General features: G+C 54.3%; 2 protein-coding genes across 3 annotated transcripts in view; both read left to right on the top strand.

The window, feature by feature from the left end:
* The window catches only part of ZFP91 (ZFP91 zinc finger protein, atypical E3 ubiquitin ligase), a 35,387-nt gene extending 25,115 nt beyond the window's left edge, over positions 1-10,272 (top strand). For both annotated transcript variants that reach the window (XM_029059387.2, XM_029059386.2), the window contains exons 7-11: positions 964-1,014; positions 1,353-1,431; positions 2,594-2,708; positions 5,741-5,840; positions 6,313-10,272. In XM_029059387.2, coding sequence (XP_028915220.1) covers positions 964-1,014; positions 1,353-1,431; positions 2,594-2,708; positions 5,741-5,840; positions 6,313-6,841 — 874 coding nt within the window. In that variant the 3' untranslated portion in view covers positions 6,842-10,272. The remainder of the gene's footprint in view (positions 1-963; positions 1,015-1,352; positions 1,432-2,593; positions 2,709-5,740; positions 5,841-6,312) is intronic.
* A 2,120-nt stretch (positions 10,273-12,392) lies between these two features.
* CNTF (ciliary neurotrophic factor) lies at positions 12,393-17,576 on the top strand. The gene is made up of 2 exons (XM_029061370.1): positions 12,393-12,506; positions 17,016-17,576. The coding sequence occupies exons 1-2, from the start codon at positions 12,393-12,395 to the stop codon at positions 17,502-17,504; spliced, it is 603 nt and encodes a 200-aa protein (XP_028917203.1). The 3' UTR covers positions 17,505-17,576.
* Positions 17,577-19,223: the final 1,647 nt, after the last annotated feature.

Genomic DNA, 19,223 nt, shown 5'->3' with positions numbered 1-19,223 from the left:
TTGGCCTTAACAGCATTTGAAAAACTCAAGATGTTGGTGTGTCTAACCAACCGAGACACTAACCTCGAGGGAGAGTACAATACAAAAGAGTTGGTAGTCACCTTTTCTACCCACAACGAGCTTAGAGTCCGGAGGAGGAGACTGGCATTAATGTAAATAAATCATTTACGATACTTAGTTTTGTGGTTGATAGCAATGAAGTAGTCACGTGACACCATGCCTTCCACACATCTCTGCCAAGCGGCACCAGCAAATGGTGTCGATCTGAATAGATGAAGTCATACCTTGAAATGTTGTCCTTTTATGAAGAAAAGATAATTGGAGAAAGTCAACTCATTAGAGACCCAACAAGCACATCCCTTTTCAGAGTCGAGACTCCGAACACTTATTAGAACAGTAAGAGGACTTGGAGTTTCCCTTCTGGGAAATAGAGGGTTAGTAAAATGAACAAAGAAAAATGAAAGAGCATCATCTCGCTCCAGCTTTGGGCTAAAGTGAATTTGAAGTAGGTCCAAGTTTTGGTCAGAGGGAGATCCGAATTATAACAAAGCTTCTCCCGAAAGAATTCCCTAACGCTGCAGTTTTTCGACATACCCTCTGTCTTGGCTCAGAGGCGTGTTTAACGTGCTTTTGATGCCTTCCCCCCTTCCAGAGTGTAAGCCCGTTGTTGGCAGGGATTGTCTCTCTCTATTGCTGAATTGTACTTTCCAAGCGCTTAGTACAGTGTTCTGCACCCAGTAAGCGCTCGATAGATATTATTGAATGAATGAATGAAAGTGCATGGTGAACATGGGACCTTTTTGCCTTTCAAATCTCTATTTAGTCTCTGAAATCTGCCGTATGTTCTGGATGCGTCGTCTGTGTGCCCCTCACCTGACTTTGCTCCTGATGGCATTATCTTCAGTCTCTGTTCATTCTGTCTCAGCCCTTCATTGGCGTTTTTACTTTTTCCTCTCATCTCAGGAGGGGGAGGAGACGGAAAGATGATAAGAGCCCCCGGTTGCCCAAGAGGAGGTGAGTAACTCACCCAAGTTGGGCCACTGCTCGGTGCGGGGAAAGAGAGGGACCCAGCGGCCGCCTCTCGAATGTGGGTTTTCTTGCGCTTGGTTGCAGGGATTTGCAGCTTTCCTTCTCTTGGCGTGTTTCGAAATGCTGCCCCGTAGCCCACTCCTCACTTGGAAGTCATCCGTTCTCTGAAGGATCCCCGCTCTTTAAGGATTCCCTTCAGAGTACAGAGGGTCTGACTCGTGTAAAGAGTGGGAACGCTCCACCTCAAGAGTAGAGGAACGGTTTGGGTTGGTGGGGGGGGCTGACCTTCGAAGCACCCTCTCCTTTTCTCCTGCCGCTCCCAGGAAGAAGCCGCCGATCCAGTACGTCCGCTGTGAGATGGAAGGCTGCGGGACCGTTCTCGCCCACCCACGCTATCTACAGGTTAGTCTGTTGTTCCACCCGGGCGGCCTGTCTGTCCTTTGGTCAGTTAGATTTGGCCTCTCCCTTCCGCGACCTCCCCATTTGTAGGACCCCTAATGCCCGGATATGTTTCTCTGAACGAGGTCGATCCTTCCATGTCCAACCTGATCTACTGGTATCTACTTCCCTGTTTAGAACAGTGCTTGATACATAGTAAGCACCCAAGAAATACCCTAAAAAATACAAATCAGGGTTGTTTATTGAGGGCTTCCTGTGTGCGGAGCACTGTATTAAGCCCTTGGAAGAGTACGGTAGAACATTATTCTGTTCACCTTGTGCTCTCGTGTCAGAGGGACGATCCCAAAGGAAGTGAGCCACAGGGAGAAAATGCCTGGCGAGTGAGTCAGCGGTCTCGTGGCGAGTAGGGCTGAGCCGAGATGGTTTTTACTTTCCTCTGCTGCCCAGCTGGTCCTGAGATGCAGAGGGAAGGGTCAGAGGAGGGGCATTTTGGTTTCCCTCCACTCCCACGGGTCCCTTCCTCCCACTTGGTTGCTCCTTCTTTTCTGCCTTTTCACAGACTTCTATCAGACTCTCCCAAACACTCAAGCCAGTGCCCTGCCCAGAATAAGAGCCCAATAAATATCGTTTATTTTTAAAATGGTATTCGTAAGCGCTTACCCTGTCAGGCATTGTTCTAAGCACTGGGGCGGATGCAAGTTAATCAGGCCGGGCACAGTCCTCGTTCCACGTGAGGCTCACAGTCGAATCCCCATTTTCCGGGTGAGGAGACGGGCACGGTGAAGTAACTTGTCCAAGGTCACGCCGCCGGCAAATGGCAGAGCCGGAATTAGAACTCGGGTCCTCTGACTCCGAGGCCCGTGCTCTTTCCACTAGGCCTCACTGCTTCCCTGTTGAGGGCAAAAGTGAGGTAGGTGGGTTATCGAGGGCAGAGCACCGTTGAGCCCAGCCTCTAGAGCCACCGCTCCTTTTAGGTCCCTAAGAGCGTGGCTCGTACGGTATCTCATGCAACTCGCATTTCCTGAATCACATTTCCCTGCCTGGGCCTTGTCCCCTTTTCCCTGTAACTCTTTGCCCAGTCGGGTGGTACCTCCTCCAGTTTGGGTGAGGAGAGGGATTTTCCCGGCTCTTCTTTTCAACCCACTGCTGTTTCTTCTGTCGCCAGCACCACATCAAATACCAGCATTTGCTGAAAAAGAAGTACGTGTGCCCCCATCCTTCTTGTGGACGACTGTTCCGGCTCCAGAAGCAGCTGCTGCGGCATGCCAAACATCACACAGGTGCGGGCCGGGAGCCCTGTCTGCAGGTCCCCTGATGTCTGCCCGCTGGGTCGGGAGACAGAAGCCCCCCGGGTGGCAAAGTCTAGATGAAAGGAAGGGGTTATTGAGTCGTCACGGGCCTGATGGGACCCGGGTGCTACCAGGGAGCAGAGCTCAGCGGGTCTGTTTTGATGGTGACGAGTAGGGGGTCGCCTACCTGCCAGTGGGGTAAACTGTGGCCTGGCTTCCCGCTTCAGTGGTTCATCTGTCCCTCCTCCTCCTCCTCATTCCTTCCCCCCCAAGAGGTGACACTCTCCGATCAAAACTCTGACCCCACTTAGGGATACTTACGTGACCCAACTCGCAAGAGAACTTCCCCCCCTCAAGTGTCTGAAATGGGTTTAGCAGAACGGTGGCTGGTTTCTTGGACGTCTGTTTCACATCTGTTCACTTAAAACCTCCCTTTCAAAGCGGGGACATTTTCAGGGAGTTTGGAACCGTGCCCCAGTTCCCAAACGGAACTAGGTTGCAAGACAGCGCCTTTGGATTTAGGGGAATAGCCAGTGGCTCGCTCGATGGCGTGCCGTTGAATTGGGAGAGGATTTGGAGAATAGCCCCGTTTGGCATTTGGTATCCCAGAGTTGCTCTGGAAGGGGTCTGAAATAGACATGAAGAGCGATAGCTGATGAGTGCAAACATTCGTTTCATTTAGGGGTGTGTATTAGAACGAGTCGGTGTGATCATCAGGCATTGAATACCTGTGGCCATCTTCCTGATTTTCTGGTCGAGTTCCATTACATGAGCTCATTGCCAAAGTTACTCCCTGAGGGCCCGGGTCACCAGGGAGGAGAGGGAGGAAAGTTGGGAGAGGATGGGGTCAGACGCACCGACTCCCTGGGAGGTGGAGGGAGGGAGCCATCGGAGCTTTTGGGGCAGAGGAGGCAGCGGTTTCTCCCGACCCTTGGAGCCCGAAAGAGGCCAGAGTCGGAGCCAAAGAGACAGTGTCACCTACAGCTTTTTCGGTCCTCGCCGGGGCAGGGCTCGACAGGTTCGTCTCGCTCCCAAAGCCCCACGAGGAGGAGGAGGCTGTCTATCCGATCTGCCCAGTCAGCCTGGGAGAGATCCACAGGGTCAGGGCAGAAGGGGCTCCACAGGGCTGCCCGTCTGGGTCCCCGACCACAGCCGTGGAGCCAAGCCTGCTCCCAGACGGTCATGTGGGGTTCACACTCTTCCCACTCCATCCTCGTGAACCCCCCGGGCCGCCTGGGCGGACGGTTCCTCCTCACGGAGCTTTGGGGCTGGAAGCTAGAGGCACCGCTTGGGTCCAGTCCCAGAACCTGCTGAGGAGGAGGAAGAGGAGGGATAAAACACCTGGCAGACAGGACAGGTGAACTCCCACCTGTGAATGCCCTCTCCTTCTCTCTTCCCTCCCTTGCCTTTCTCCTCCTCCTCTTGCCTGTCTCAAAGGAGGCGGGGGCTAAACTGGCCCCGAATCAGCGTAAACAGACAAAGGTCAGTTTAGCCCTGAATCAGTCAGTCACGGGTATTTATTGAGCGCTCTTTGCAGAGCACTGTATTAAGCGCTTGGGAGAGTACAGTACAGCAGAGTTGGCAGACACATCCCCCGCCCACGACGAGTCTAGAGAGGGAGACAGACATTAATATAAATAAGTTACAGGTAGGTATATAAGTGCTGGGGAGCTGAGGGGGCGTGAAAAGAGGGAGCACATCCAAGTTCACGGGTGATGCAGAAGGGAGTGGGAGGAAAGGAAACGAGGGCTTAGCGAAGGCCTCTCGGAGGAGACGTCTTCAGTGAGGCATTGGAGGTGGGGAAGGTAATTGTCGGATATAAAGACGGAGGCTGCTCCGGGCCAGAGGCAGGACGTGGGTGAGAGATCGGCGGCGAGATAGACGGCATTGAAGTGCGGTGAGTAGTTTGGCACTAGAGGAACCAAGTGTGCGGGCTGGGTTGTAGAGAGCAGTCAAGTAGCGCGGGAAGCGGCACGGGGTCGTGTCTGAAAGTCGACGGGAAGGAGTTTCTGACGTGGATGGGCAGGTTCTTGAGTGGGGAAACCTGAACCGAATGTCTTTTTGTAGAAGATAACTCATGGCAGGGAATGTGTCTGTTGTTGTGTTGGACTGGCCCGAGCGAGCACTTAGTACAGTGCTCCGCACACAGCAGGTGCTCAATAAATACAGCCGATTGAATGACTGACCGAAAAATGATACGGGCAGCGAAGTATGGACTGGAGCGGAGACAGAAGGCAGGAGTCCGATGCGGTAATCCTGGCGGGATAGGATAAGGGTTTGGATTAACGTGTTAGCAGTTTGGCTGGAGAGGAGAAGGCGGATTTTAGCGATGTCATGAAGGTTGAACTGACGAGATTTACTGACAGATTGAACCAGACCCGTGGGTTTCAGGCGATGTGGGGGTCTCTGCCTCAGGCCTGCCCAGAGCTAGTTTACATTCACCTCACTCTGCTGGCCCTAACGGCTCTCTTCCCAGGAACCTTAGATTTTTAGCCTGCGTGGTTTCAGTTTTCCCGACAGCATGTTAATGAACGAGGTAAGACAGATAGTGTCCCGGTTTCAGGGATGAGGAAACCCAAGCAGCACATTGGTTTAAGGGACTTGTATACGATCAGGGTAGCGGAGGGGGAACGAGAACCCGGCGTATTGACCACCCATCTCGGAACGGGCCGAGACCCTCGAGGTCAGCCTTTTGATTTCCGCCTGGTTTCTGCGTAGGGTAGGAAGGGGTTAGCGCTACCTGGGGAACTCGCTGAGCCGTGGCGTGAGCCGGGGAGGGAGGTGGGGGGGAGAGGAGGGGCCGGCGCAGGAGAAAGAAGGGATGTGGGCGATCGGAGGCCAGAGCCAGCTTTCGCAGGCCGCTGGCAGACCACGACCCCGGGGTCAGACCGGGATGCCAGAGGGAAAAGAGGAGAGCCCGGGGTTCCGTTTCCCAGTCGAAATAGTCGTCTCGTAGGACGAGCTTAGTGCAGCCGGCGGCGCTCCTGAGACGCCACTGATCGCTCGCTGGTCTTCTGTCGCAGATCAAAGGGATTACATCTGTGAATACTGCGCCCGGGCCTTCAAGAGCTCCCACAATCTGGCCGTGCACCGGATGATCCACACGGGCGAGAAGCCGTTACAGTGAGTCCCCCCCGGGGCTGGGATCGGAGGTGGGGGGGCGCCCGACTCGCCGCCCCCTCCCCCAACCTGCCAGACCCGTGTCTCGTTCCCCAAACCGGAGTCCGTTCCGCACGCAGTCCACTCTGCGGTGTTGGGATTGTCGTGTCCCGTTCCTCACTAATTTGCGTAAATCGCCCCCCTTGGGAGCAGCGTGACACGAAGTACGCCGGGCCCACCGCCCTTCCGGGCACCGCTCTGCCGAGCGTCTCCTTCGAGCCGGGCGCCGCCCACCGCGGAGCGCCGGGGGCCCGCCCCGCCGTTTCCCTCCCGAGCCCCCGAGGGCGTGCAGCTGTCCACCCGGGCCTTTCCCCAGACCCATTCCCCGGCAGCCACCTACTGGTATCCCGCATCGGGGGAGCCATCCGCCCAGCCTCCGGTCCCCGGGTGCCTTTACTGACCCTTGGCTTCCCCGCCTTCGCACTCCCCGTCTCAGGTGCGAGATCTGCGGGTTCACCTGCCGGCAGAAGGCTTCTCTCAACTGGCACATGAAGAAGCACGACGCAGACTCCTTCTACCAGTTCTCTTGCAATATCTGCGGCAAGAAGTTTGAGAAGAAGGACAGTGTGGTGGCCCACAAGGCCAAGAGTCACCCCGAGGTGCTGATCGCCGAAGCCCTGGCTGCCAACGCCGGGGCCCTCATCACCAGCACGGATATCCTGGGCGCCCCCCAAGAGCCCTTGGCCCCGCCCACCGACGCTCAGGGCCTCCCTCTGCTTCCGGAGCCCCTGGGGACCCCGGCCCCCGGGGAGTGCCTCCTGCTGAACCCCGACGGGATGCCCAAGGCCTACTGCGCCGGGGCGGAGCGGGTCAACCTGATGGCGGACGGGAAGATCTTCGTCGGGGCCGGCGGGGGCGGCGGCGGGGGGAGCGGCGGGGACGCCGACGGGCTGGTCATGAACACAGAGATCCTGGGGGCCACCACGGAGGTTCTCATCGAAGACTCGGACTCCGCCGGACCTTAGCGGACAGGGAAGGCAGGGGCGTCGGGACAGCTCGGACTTTGTATTTAAAAGGGAAAAAAGGAAAAAAAATTCAAAAGTTAAACAGATTTAAATACTAGTACAAAAATAACCGAAGGGCCTACCTGCTCCTCCTCCTCCGCAGGATCGCAGCGCGCGCCGCCCCCCACCCCCCCCACCCCCCGCCGCCCAATCCATCCATTCACCTAGCGTCCCCTCGACGGACAGTGACGCCGCCTTCCCCAGAGACGGGATAAAACGCAGCTCTCGAAGCAGAGTACGGGAGACCTCGCACCCAACCCGAGCGGGTGGCCTTCCTGCTCTTTGGCCGATCCCCTCGCCCAAACCCTCCTGTTGGTATGCTCTGAACTGGCTTCTCATTTCCGAAACCAGATTCCTCTCTTTCCCGCCTCCCTCCTTCCCCTTTCTCCCCCCAGGGGCCCTCCCACTGAGGCCCCCCACCCCCCCAGTTCTCTGGCTTTTCTCCATGGCTGCACTGTTCTCCAGGTCTTAGATTTTTCCTCCAGGGGCTGGGAGCTTGACTTGGCACTTTAGGGCCCCTCAGCAGGGTGAGCTGTTAAACAGCCCCGGACCCTCGCTTCCCCCTCCCCTCCTCCCCCAGGTTTCTGAAAGGAAGGCTGCCCGGGAATCCCTCCACCTCCACGTGGCTCTCAGTGGTGCTCGCTCGCCGGGGCGTGGGTTTCCCCGGTGAGGGGGGCGACGAGGAGGGGACGGGGCGGTCCTCCGCACGCCTTCCCTCCGTCTCTAAGACGGACCGCCCCCTGTATCGGAGAGGTGACCGCGAGCGTCCCAGACTAATGACGGTAATTTGCACTTTGAACATGTGTGTTTTTGTGTTGCGGAAATGAGATTCCTTATTTATTGATGAAAGGTCTGGCTTTTTTTTTTTTTTCCTTTTTGTTGTATCTTGATGAGGCCGAGGAAGTTGGAGACTCCTGAACTGGGGTCCTGCCCGCCGGGGGTATTTTTGGAGTCACCAGGGTCCGGGCGTAGCCAGCCTTTCCCCAACCCGGCCCTCCCATCGCTTGGAGGGAGAGCTGGTCTTCAGTGCTAAGAGAATCACTACAGTAGCCTAGCAGTCGTTTTGGAAACGTTTTCAGGGAAGGGGTTAAAAAAAAAAACTAAAAAGAAACTAGGGCTTCTCTGAGTTTTTAGAGCAATGAGGTTTAGGTTTTCGAAGAGACCGAGAGGATTGATTCAGAATCCGTACTTCAGAAGCAGTTAGGAATTTCGCTTGCGTCGGCTTCCCCGACGCTCCGCCTTCTCCCGGCCTCGCACGCCCAACTCTTGCTTTTTGTGACCTCTGTTTTTCTCACTGGCTCATTCCAACTCCCCGTGGCAGGATGGTGTCATCGAGGAGGGAGCATCGTCCTCAGGTGAATCGACATCCCCGACATTTTTATAGCGTTGATCGTCCGGGAGCCGCCCGCTGCTTTGAACCTTCTCCCCGTCTTCAAAGATAAGGCTACCTACCGGGTCAGAGGTGCTGGGCCGCGGAGGGTGCACCGTTCAGCTCACGCACGAACCGAAACAGCGTGTGGGGGCTTTCTGGATGCCCCCTCCCCTCCCCCAAGCCAAGGCATACGTGGCTGCGGTGGACTGCATCCGGTGGGGAAGGATTGGTCGTCCCTTACTTTAGGAAGCCTGGTAACCCCTCAAAGACGCTGGCCCGTTCAGCCCCAGTTTTAGGGACACGGGGAGAGCGAGCGTCCTTGAGAGACCCTTGGTCGGGTGCATCGGCGTCGGAGTTTCAAAGATCGCCGTGTCCGTTGTCGCAAAACGCGGTGTGGCGTCTGTCGGGGGCCGGGGGGAAGGGGAGCCTCGTTGGAAAAGGTGAGGAACGGCCCGTTTTTCTCATGAACACTAAAAAGGCAAAGTCTGTTTTCTAGTAAAGAGATTTTTTTTTTCCCCTCTTCAAAGGGTGGCACTAAAATGTCATCTCCGAGAAGCAGCTTACGTTACACCTCCCGGCGCCGGCACTAGGCTGCCAGAGAATGGGGTGGGGAGAGCGCACAGTGCAGTCTCAGATATCCTGTGGTTTCTTTCCAGAGTGATGCCTTCCCTTTTCAGCGTGTTGGGGGGGTGGGGAGGGATAGAAAGTGAAACGGGAAGGGGGCGGGAGTGCCGTGGAACGAGCTCTCCCTCCACCAGTCTAGCCGGGGAGGGGGCGTTGGCTCGGAATGCTGGCGGCCCTGGAAATACCACAAGAAGCGAACGGCGGGGTCAGCGGCCAAGTCTCCACCACCCCCGCCAGTGGCCGTTCCGTCCTCTGGCCGTGCAGCCGTTCCGCCAGCCCCTTTGCCATCCACGTGCCTCTCTTACCCTTTGCTTTTTCCTCTTTTCACTTTGCTCCCAGCGGTTGATACTTCAGCAGATATCTCTGCCACCTAGCCAGAAGGGGGGAAGTGAGGTACGCTCATCCCCACCTCCCAGGACAGGGAAAGATCTGCCTGTGCCCCTCCGAGCGTCCCCAGCAACCGACTAGGCCTGGCGTGTAGGGATTTCCTGCTCCTTCTCATTCCCTGCCTCCCTCCCCTCTGCCACTACTCGCATGCAGTTTGCTTCAATAAATTATTGTAGTAGTTTGCAATAAACACTTCTTTTTGTATTTTTCATGGGCCTTCCCCCCCTCTCCCCCCCGCTTCAGGGGTAAGCGGGCCAAGGGAAGTGAGCAGGGTACGGTGCTGAGACTGGATTTCCTCTTCACTCATTAAAGTGGTCAATCAAACGAACCGATAACTTGTCCCTTCTCCCCCCTCTGCCTTCCCCTTTTAGTTGCAGCCCGTACTTCAGGTCACCCCCCGGAAGGCCTTCTCGCCCTCGGATCTGCGGTTCCTATTTCTGGCCCGGGCACCCGTGAGCCCGCTAATGGCGACCGTTTCGACTGCAGGTTTCCAACTGTAGAAATAGGAGAGCCTGGTTAGACTGGGGGTTGGATTTGGTGCAGTGCGCCGGGATTTGGGATGAGACACCACCTCGGCGGGCTTCAGGAAGCGGGTGGAGGATCGCAGGCGGGGAGGTGCCGGATTTCGGAGGCGGCAGCCGTTCGCCGAGAGGACGTTCCGTACCGGCCTGGCGTCCCGCTCCCGGGTCAGGGGGCCCTGGTCTTGAAATCAAAGCGTCCACCCGCCCTCTCTCTTCCTTACTCCATTCTTTACTCCGTTAAACGACGGGTCTGTTTCAAAGATTTTAATTTCTGAAACTAAGCCTCTCTTGCCTGTTGCCGTGTCCAGGGATCTTCCCTATTGGGTGGGAGAGACTGGCAGTCCCCTGGACCCTGGTTGAAAAAGTTATGTTAAAAAATAATAATAAAAGGGATACTCTGCTTTTCAACTCCGGTTGTTTTCTCTTAATCTAGGTAAGGCATAACCAAAATGTATAAAGGAAAAAAAATAAAAGTTGTCTTCGGCGAAGCAACTTGTCTTCTCTGGTTGTACTGGGCTGACGACCCCGGCGGGGGAAGAGTTACGGCGCTGAATCAGGAGGCTGGAATTTCTGCCGCAGAAAGGCGGCTGACGATTTTTCCGGGGGAGGAGATCGGTTAGGGGTCGGGAGAGGGACCGGGATGTCTCTGACCCGGCAGTTGGAGTCTGAAACTGATGCGCGGTTGAGGAAATGATGCCCCCGTGTTGGTTCGGCAGCCTCTTCCGGATCCCAGTGGAGTTTTAATCCGGCTCTAGCACTGACTCTGGGGGATGGACAGATGAAGTAACCATGGAGACTAATCTTGACGGTGATGAGCTCCCACAAGCAGCTTTCGGGATCACCAAATGTGCGGAGTGGCCGAGGCCCAGAACGGGCAGTCGAGAGGAAGAGCGTTGCGTAGCGCCCGCTTGCCTGAGGTGTTTGCCCCATCCCTGTTGTTGTAAGCGGGGAGGCCCCTGCAGCTCTCTGAGCCTTCTTCCTGGGTTCCCGGGTATTTCCGGTAGGCCCGGGCCATCCTCTGCTTTCATTTTGCGTGTCTAGGAGGGGCCTGGAGTGGCCATAAATGGATGGTCGGGTCTCTCAAGTGCTTTGTGCAGTGCTCAGTAACGTGGACTGTTGGACTGATTGGGGAGGCTCATTTGGAAGTGTGAATAAGCAGCGAAGGAGGTGAGGCAGAGGGTGCGGGAGAGTCGAACACCAACCCCGTCCCTCCCTCCCCCCCACACCCCTATTCCAGAAATCCCAGACACACTTTGATATATCTATTTCTATATAAGATATCTATAAATATAGATATATAGGTAGATAGAGAGATATACACACATAGATATGTTTAAACACTTACTATATGCTAGTCACGGTACTAAAAGCTGGAGTAGATAGGATAGGGTTGGATATGTCTGCGTTTCACGTGGGGCTCATGACCTTAATCCCCGTTTTACAGATGAGGTAACTGGGGCACAGAGGAATGGTAACTTGCCCAAGGTCGCACAGCAGACGCGTGATGGAGTCAGGATTAGAACCCAGGTCCTCTGACTCCCGGGCCCGAGCTCTTTCCACTTGAGGCACGCTGCTTCTCACACTTGATCATCTTGAAACTGTCGGACTGGAACCAGATCAAGATCTATGGGAGAAGCATCCAAGAAGACAGTCTGGTAGCTGATCATCAGAGTCCATTAAGGGACAAATCTAGGTTTCAAATAATCTTTTAGAAAGTTGTGTGAAGTCACACAACTTGCGACTTCAGGTTTTGATAAGACATGCATGCAGCACCCCCCCCAAGTGAAGAAAAGTGGAGGGAGGGTGGGAAGGCAGAGAAAAACAGAGCAGCAGGGCTTAGTGGAAAGAGCCCAGGCTTGGGAGTCAGAAGTCGTGGATTCTAATCCCGCCTCTGCCACTTGTCAGCTGTGTGACTTCGGGCGAGTCATTTCTCTGCGCCTCAGTTACCTCATCTGTAAAATGGGGATGAAGACTGTGAGCCCCATGTGGGACAACCTCTTTACCTTGTGTCTACCCCAGTGCTTAGAACAGTGCTTGACACACCGTAAGCGCTTAAAAAAACCCCCATCAATATTATGATTATTTGATCGACTCAGAGCACGGAAGTGGAGTTCATTCATTTAGTTGTAGTTAGTAAGTGCTTACTGTGTGCAGAGCACTCTACTAAGCGCTTGGAAAGTACAATTCAGCAATAGAGAGAGACAATCCCTGCCGGACCAGTTGTGTTTGCAGAGGGGGATTACGTTAGAGACCGCTGCTTCCTTGGAAGATTCGAACGATAACCGTTCTGCTGCCCAGCAGGAGGGGAGAGAAACACCAACACAGAGACTTGGTATGCCGGACTGTGGGGGAGAGAGAGATGTGAAAAGTGGCCTTTGTTGGGCCCAGAGACGCCAAAATCCAGAACCGGGAATTTGCCGCCTGTGAGCTGGAAGGGGGGGAAGAGACGGGGTGGGGGGAAGCGGGGGGTGGTAGGCAGCTGCTCCCGAGTGCCCAGGAATAGAGAATGCCCCCGGGACTTGGAATGCCAGCCGGGCCGCGTCGCGGTCGGATGGGCGGGAACCCGCGGGCTCGGCCGCCGTCCTGCCCGGGGCCGGCCGAGCTTCCCATGGCTTTGGCCGGGCAAGGGCCCGGGGCCCCCCACCGCCGGAACCTCTGCACCCGTTCGATCTGGCTGGCGAGGAAGATCCGCTCAGACCTGACCACCCTCCTGGAGTCTTACGTAAGTCTCTCCTGGAAATGAAGCGCTCCGCCGTTGTTTCTCTCCACTTGGGCGGCTTGGCTCTCCCTGCCGCTCGTCTGTCGTCGAAAACCAGCTCGGGGTCCCGCTGGCCCTCTGTCGAACTCCTTGTCTGTGTCGCCCCACGGTCTTGATTCCAACCAGCTCGGAAGAAACTCCCCGTTCACTCAGGCCTAGATGATAGGCCAGTTGGGGTTGGCTGAATGCGCTCCGGGCGGCTGCCTAATCTGATCTACCCACTCAAGCCGGCACTGAGGTACGCATACCTTGAGATGGGATTTTCCTCTCGGTTCTGCGTCTCTGGAGTCTGGACATTTGGTTTTTTGGCGGGTTCCCCAAGTGTCTCTCCCAGCTCTTAGCTCCAGTAGACGCTCAGTCGACGGCGTTGCGGCGTCTGGAGGAAAGAGGCTTAATGATAAGAATTGGGGTATTTGTTAAGCGCTTACTACGTGCCCAGCAGTGCACTGAAGCGCTGGGGTGGATACAAGGAGGAGCGGTGTGGCCTGGTGGAAAGAGCCCGGGCTTGGGAGTCAGAGGTCGTGGGTTCTAATCCCGGCTTCGCCACTTGCCTGTTGTGTGACCTTGGGCAGGTCACTTCACTTCTGGGTGCCTCAGTGACCCCATCTGTAAAAATGGGGATTAAAAAATGTGAGCCCCACGGGGGCCATTCCGATTACCCTGTATCTACCCCAGAGCTTAGAACTGTGCTCTGCACATAGTAAACGCTTCACAAATACCAACGTTATTATTATTATTATTATTACAGATAAATTGAGTTGGACACAGTCCCTGACCCACATGGGACTCACGGTCTTCATCCCCATTTTACAGATGAGCTCACTGAGGCAGTGTGACTTGCCCAAGGTCACACAGCAGACGAGTGGGCTTTGTGAAGGGAGATATGGAAGGAGACAGGGAAGGGGTGGGGATTTGGGAACCACGGACTGATCTACGTTGATGGGAGCGAATCCACCTAGCCAAAATGAGCAGTAGTGGAAACGTTCTCTTTGCAGAAAGTAATAATAATAATAATGGTGGTATTTGTTAAGCGCTTACTATGTGCAGATCACCGTTCTAAGCTCGGGGGTAGATACAGGGTAATCGGGTCGTCCCACGTGAGGCTCACAGTTAATCCCCATTTTACAGATGAGGTAACTGAGGCACAGCGTAGTGAAGCGATTTGCCCACAGTCACACAGCTGACAAGTTGCAGAGCCGGGATTCGAGCAGCGTTGCCTAGTGGGTAGAGCGCGGGAGTAGGAGTCAAAAGGACCCGGTTTCTAATTCCAGCTCCACCATCTGTCGGTCTTTCAACCTTAGGCAAGGGACTTCACTTTTCTGGGCCTCAGGGACCCAGAAATCTATAAAATGGGGATTAAGACTGTGAGTCCCATGTGGGACGTGAAGTGTGTCCAACCTGATTAGCTTGTATCTACCCCAGTGCTTAGTACAGTGCCTGGCACATAGTAATCACTTAAATGTCATTAAAAAACATTACTGGTCATGGGAAGCGGGCATCCTATCCCCGAGGGATCCTCGATTTGGACAACAGGGATGACCCCTCACCCCCCCCCACAAGTGTCCTCAGAGCTAGCTCCTTAGCACCAAGTTGGTTTTCTACGACCATAGAGTCACCCCTAGCCCCTCGGCCAGGTGCGCCTGGCGTGGGAGGTGGAAGCCCCCCGCCACTCTCTGGGGCCTGACTGGGGACTGGCGAATCCTGACCCCGACCCAGGACACCAGGGATCCCAGGGATCACGGCCGCTCCATTTCTGCAGCGCCCGGCGGGAGCTGGGATTCTCTTGAAGGACATGGGATTGGGGGACGGGGGAGATTAGGACTTGATTCTGTCTGAGGGTTGTGGGGGAAGCTGGGTTCCAGTTTTCTCCTGTCAGATTGGGGAGACCCTCCTCTCTGGAGGGTGGCCCCAACTGACTGCAAACGAAGCCCAGTGGCCACACTTCCCCTCAATCCGTCTTTAAATCAATCGTTCGTATTTACTGAGTGCTTTCTGTACTAAGCGCGTGGGCGAGTACAACGCAACAATACGACGGACACAGTCCCTGCCCAGAATGAGCTTACGGTCTAGTGGGGGACAGATATTAATATAAATAAATGACCAATATGGACATGCGTGCTGAAAAACTCAATCGATCGACAGTATTTATTGAGAGCTTACCTTATCCAGAGCCCCGGCCTAAACTTGGGAGAGTTCATTACAGTAGGTTGGTAGACACGATTCCTGCCCACAAGGAGTTAACAAACTAGAGGGGGAGACAGATATTAAAATAAATTACAGAAGGAGATCAGTCAGTGGTATTTATTGAGCACTTAATGTGTGCAGAACACTGTACTGAAGTGCTTGAGAGAGTACAACACAACAGAGTTGTAATGTGTGCAGGACACTGTACTGAAGTGCTTGCGAGAGTACGACACAACAGAGTTGGCAGACACATTCCCTGTGCAAGATGAATTTACGGTCTAGAGAGAAGTACGTAGTATATGGGGTTGAGGGCGCCGTGAATATCCAGTTGCCTCAGGAGTCCAGCCCCAAAGGCAGAGGCGACACAGAAGGGAGAATGAAGAGGGGAAGTAGGACTTCTCTTTATTCTTGACACGGATGCTGAGCTGGGTCAGTCAAACAATCATGTTCTTGTCTGTCCGTCTCCCCCTGTTAATCCGTAAGCCCGTCAAAGGGCAGGGACTGTCTCTATCTGTAATCGATTTGTCCACTCCAAGCGCTTAGTACAGTGCTCTGCACATAGTAAGCGCTCAGTAAATACTATCGAATGAATGAATGAATACTGAGAGCTTACTGAATTTAAAGTTCGGGAGAGTGTAACCTAACAGAGTTGGTAGACGTGTTCCCTGCCCGCACTGAGCTTGCAGAGAGGGAGACAGACAGCAAAATCAGTAAATAGATGATGGGTATGTTCATAGGCGGGGAGGGTGATCGTTGGATATGACGAGGAAGGATGTTCCAGGCCGGAGGCGGGACGGCGGATGAGAGGACGGCGGGGAAATAGACGGGATGGAGGTGCGGTGAGTGGGCTGGCATTAGAGGAGTGAAGTGTGTAGGCTGGGTTGTAGTAGGAGAGCAGTGAGGTGAGGTAGGAGGGGGCAAGGTGATTAAGTGCTTTAAAGCCAATGGTGAGAAGTTTCTGTCTGATGCGGTGGTGGACGGGTGTCTGCTGAAGTTTCTGAAGGATTGGGGAAACGCGGACCAACGCTTTCTGCAGGAAAATGATCCAGGCAGCAATCCACTGGAGCTAATGATTGAAGTGGGGAAGAGAGAGGAGGCAGGGAGGTCCCCAAGGAGGCTGACACGTGTGTCCTCCGAGAAAGCCCCCCTTCCCCTCCCCCTTTCTACAATGACTCTGCCATTGTTTCTCTCCTTTCAGGCTCCACTCGACCTGAGTCAGAGAACAGAGCACGGCCTGGTGGATGGATCCGGGCCTGGGGGTCAGAAGGTCCTGGGTTCTAATCCTGACTCCACCACGCGGCTCGGTGGAAAGAGCACGGGCTTTGGGGTCAGAGGTCGTGGGTTCGAATGGCGGCTCGGCCACTTGTCAGCTGCGTGACTTTGGGCAAGTCACTTAACTTCTCGGTGCCTCAGTTACCTCATGTGTAAAATGGGGATTAAGACTGTGAGCCCCACGTGGGACAACCTGATGCTCCTGTGTCTACCCCAGCGCTTAGAACAGTGCTCGGCACATAGTAAGCGCTTAACGAATACCAACGTTATCACCACGCCTCCGTTGTGTGACCCTCAATTACCTCATCTGTAAAATGGGGATAAAAGACTGCGAGCCCCACGTGGGACGACCCGATTACCTTCCCAGTGCTTAGAACAGTGCTTGGCACGTGGTAAGCGGTTCACAAATGTCGTCGTCATAACAGTCCTTGGAATCTTCTAGACCGTAAGTTGTTACGAGAAGGGAACACGTCTAGCAGTGCTGTTGTTATTGTACTCTCCGAAGAGCTTAGTACAGTGCTCTAATAATAATAATAATGTTGGTATTTGCTAAGCGCTTACCACGTGCAGAGCACTGTTCTAAGCACTGGGGTAGATACAGGGTGATCAGGTTGTCCCACGTGAGGCTCACAGTTAATCCCCATTTTACAGATGAGACACAGAGGAAGTGAAGTGACTTGCCCACAGTCACACAGCTGACAAGGGGCAGATCCGGGATTCGAACCCATGACCTCTGACTCCCAAGCCCGGGCTCTTGCCACTGAGCCACGCTGCTTCTGCAAAGTAAGCGCTCAATAAAGGTCACGGGTGGATTGAATTCCATCCCACGAGACGTTCTCCCTCTTGCCTTCTCCCCCACCTCCCTCAGGTTATGCTCACTTGGGCAACTTCAACTGGTCTTGTGCGTGGCTGAGGGTTTGGGTGGGTTTTTTTTTTTCCTCGTCCCCGTAGGGAACGAGTGTCCCCTTGTTGGGATGGGAAGACTTGACACTGTGTCTTCGCTTCCCCCCGACCCAGGTGGAGCACCAGGGCCTGAGCGGCCACCTCGACCTGGATTCCGTGGCCGGCGTGCCACCGGCCAGCACGGACCGCTGGAGCGAGATGACGGAGGCGGAGCGGCTCCGGGAGAACCTCGGGGCCTACCGGGCCTTCCACACCCTGCTGGGCGAGGTCCTGGAGGACCAGAGAGCCCTCTTGACCCCGACTGAAGGCGACTTCCACGAGGCCATCCACGCGGTCCTGGTCCAGGTGGCCGCCTTCATCTACCAGCTGGAGGAGCTGATGGTGTTCCTGGAGCACGGGATCCCTCCGCACGAGAGCCCCGGGGCCCCGGGCCGGGCCGAACTGGGCGCCTTCGAGAAGAAGCTGCTGGGCCTGAAGGTGCTGCGGGAGCTGGGGCAGTGGACGCTGAGGTCTATCCGGGACCTCCGTCTGATCTCTTCCCACGGCCACGATGGAGTTCCGGTCCCTGCCGGCCAGAGGCTCGCCGAAGTCCAAAAAATGTGACGGGCACCCCCTCGGTCACTCTCTGGACCACCCCTCCTCCCACCTTTCCTCTGGTTCCTCCTCCCGTTCCCCCACCGGTGGTCTTGAATCATTATTTAAAAAAAATAATAATGATAATGATACATGTTAAGCGCTCACTATGTGGCAAACAGTACTGAGCGCTGGGTTAGATACAAGCTAATCATCGGACATGGTCCTTGTCCCACATGGGGCCAGTAGTTTGAATCCCCGTCTGACAGATGAGGTAACTGAAGCCCAGAGAAGTTAAGTGACCTACCCAAGGTTACCCAGCGGACACGTGGCAGAGCTGGGATTAGAACCCGGGTCCTCTGACTCCCAGACCCAAGCTCTTTCTGCTGGGCCCTGCTCCTTCTGGGCATTTAACACAGAGCTGACAACGTGATCATGCAAACCATATACCCTGTATATATATATATATTTGCAGTATTCGTTAAGTGCTTACTATGTGCCAAGCACTGTACTCAGAGGGGAACACGGTGTTATGCAAAAGAGCTTCGCTTATGTCCCGTCCTGAGAGAGAGAGAGAGGGAGGTGTTCCATTTCTAAGTGTCAGTACCGGAGACCTTAGTGATGAAATAAATGAAGTATTGTGTTTCAACTGACCTAGAAGTTGAGGAAAAATGGGTCTCTGGGCAATGTCTTAGGACAGACTGTTTTCAGTTGCTTACCAGTCTGACCAGAGAATGGGGTGCGATCGCGAACAGTCCTGTTCGAAAAGAGTATGAACTGGTTGCTCCAGTCCACACAGTGTTCTCTCAGAAACCGACTGAGTGATGGTTGTCTTCCATTCCTGTGGTTCTGGCTTTATTGTCTACCAACATCCTTAACCTGACCATCATCGACCTCTTGCTCATGAATCTATTCAAACCCTCCTTGAACCCGCTAATGTTTTCAGTCTGAATCACTTCCTTTGGTGGTGAATTCCTTGTGTGTGAATTCGTCTTCGGTAGCAGTTGCTTTTCACGTGATCTTCCTCTCGTAATGGGTGTCCTTCTTGATCTGCTGTCTTGCGTTTGGGAAACACGTTCCAGGTTCACCCTGTTTGCGCTTTTCATGATTTTGTAAACTTTAACTAAGTCTCCTCTCGGCCTTTATCTTAACGGACTGAAGAATCCTAATCTTTTCAGTCTTCTTAACAGGGCCAATCGTTTCTGTCACTTCCGCAAGTATTCACTGAGCAGCCGAGGGGAGTGTCACCGCAGTAATTGCTGCCAGGAATACAGATTGTAAAGTAGACGAGACTCCTGCCTGGGTTCGCTACTCCAAAATTCAGATTAAACTATTTTGCGAAGGTGGGGTGTCTTGTTTTGGGCAACTGGATGGAGACGAGAGATGCAGGGAGTTAGATTTTAAATCTTCGCTGGGGAACACAGCTTGAAGGAGTCCAAATCATGGCTTGTTTTCACGGTTCCCCTTTCTATCATTTATAGGTTTCCTGGCCGTGATCGGCAAAAGTGTTAGCTCTCTAATTTAATACCCTTAAATATTATAGCTTATTTTGCACTGAAACCATTTCTTCTCTAGCAACTGTATTAAAAACTTCCTGCATACCTGTTTTGAGCTAGCTGATTCTAAAGAAGCAAAATTTTTCATCTCCCTTTTCCAACCACTGTCAGAGGGACCTACAGAGGCCTCTGGGAAAACAGGGAAGCTCTTTAACTGTGAGAAAAGAGAAGGGGCGTGTAAGGAACAGGATTC

The sequence above is a fragment of the Ornithorhynchus anatinus genome, chromosome 3 (assembly GCF_004115215.2).
Source record: "Ornithorhynchus anatinus isolate Pmale09 chromosome 3, mOrnAna1.pri.v4, whole genome shotgun sequence".
In the NCBI taxonomy this organism is placed as follows: domain Eukaryota; kingdom Metazoa; phylum Chordata; class Mammalia; order Monotremata; family Ornithorhynchidae; genus Ornithorhynchus; species Ornithorhynchus anatinus.
Note: the sequence above shows the minus strand (reverse complement) of the source record. Positions and strands in the feature narration are given on the sequence as shown.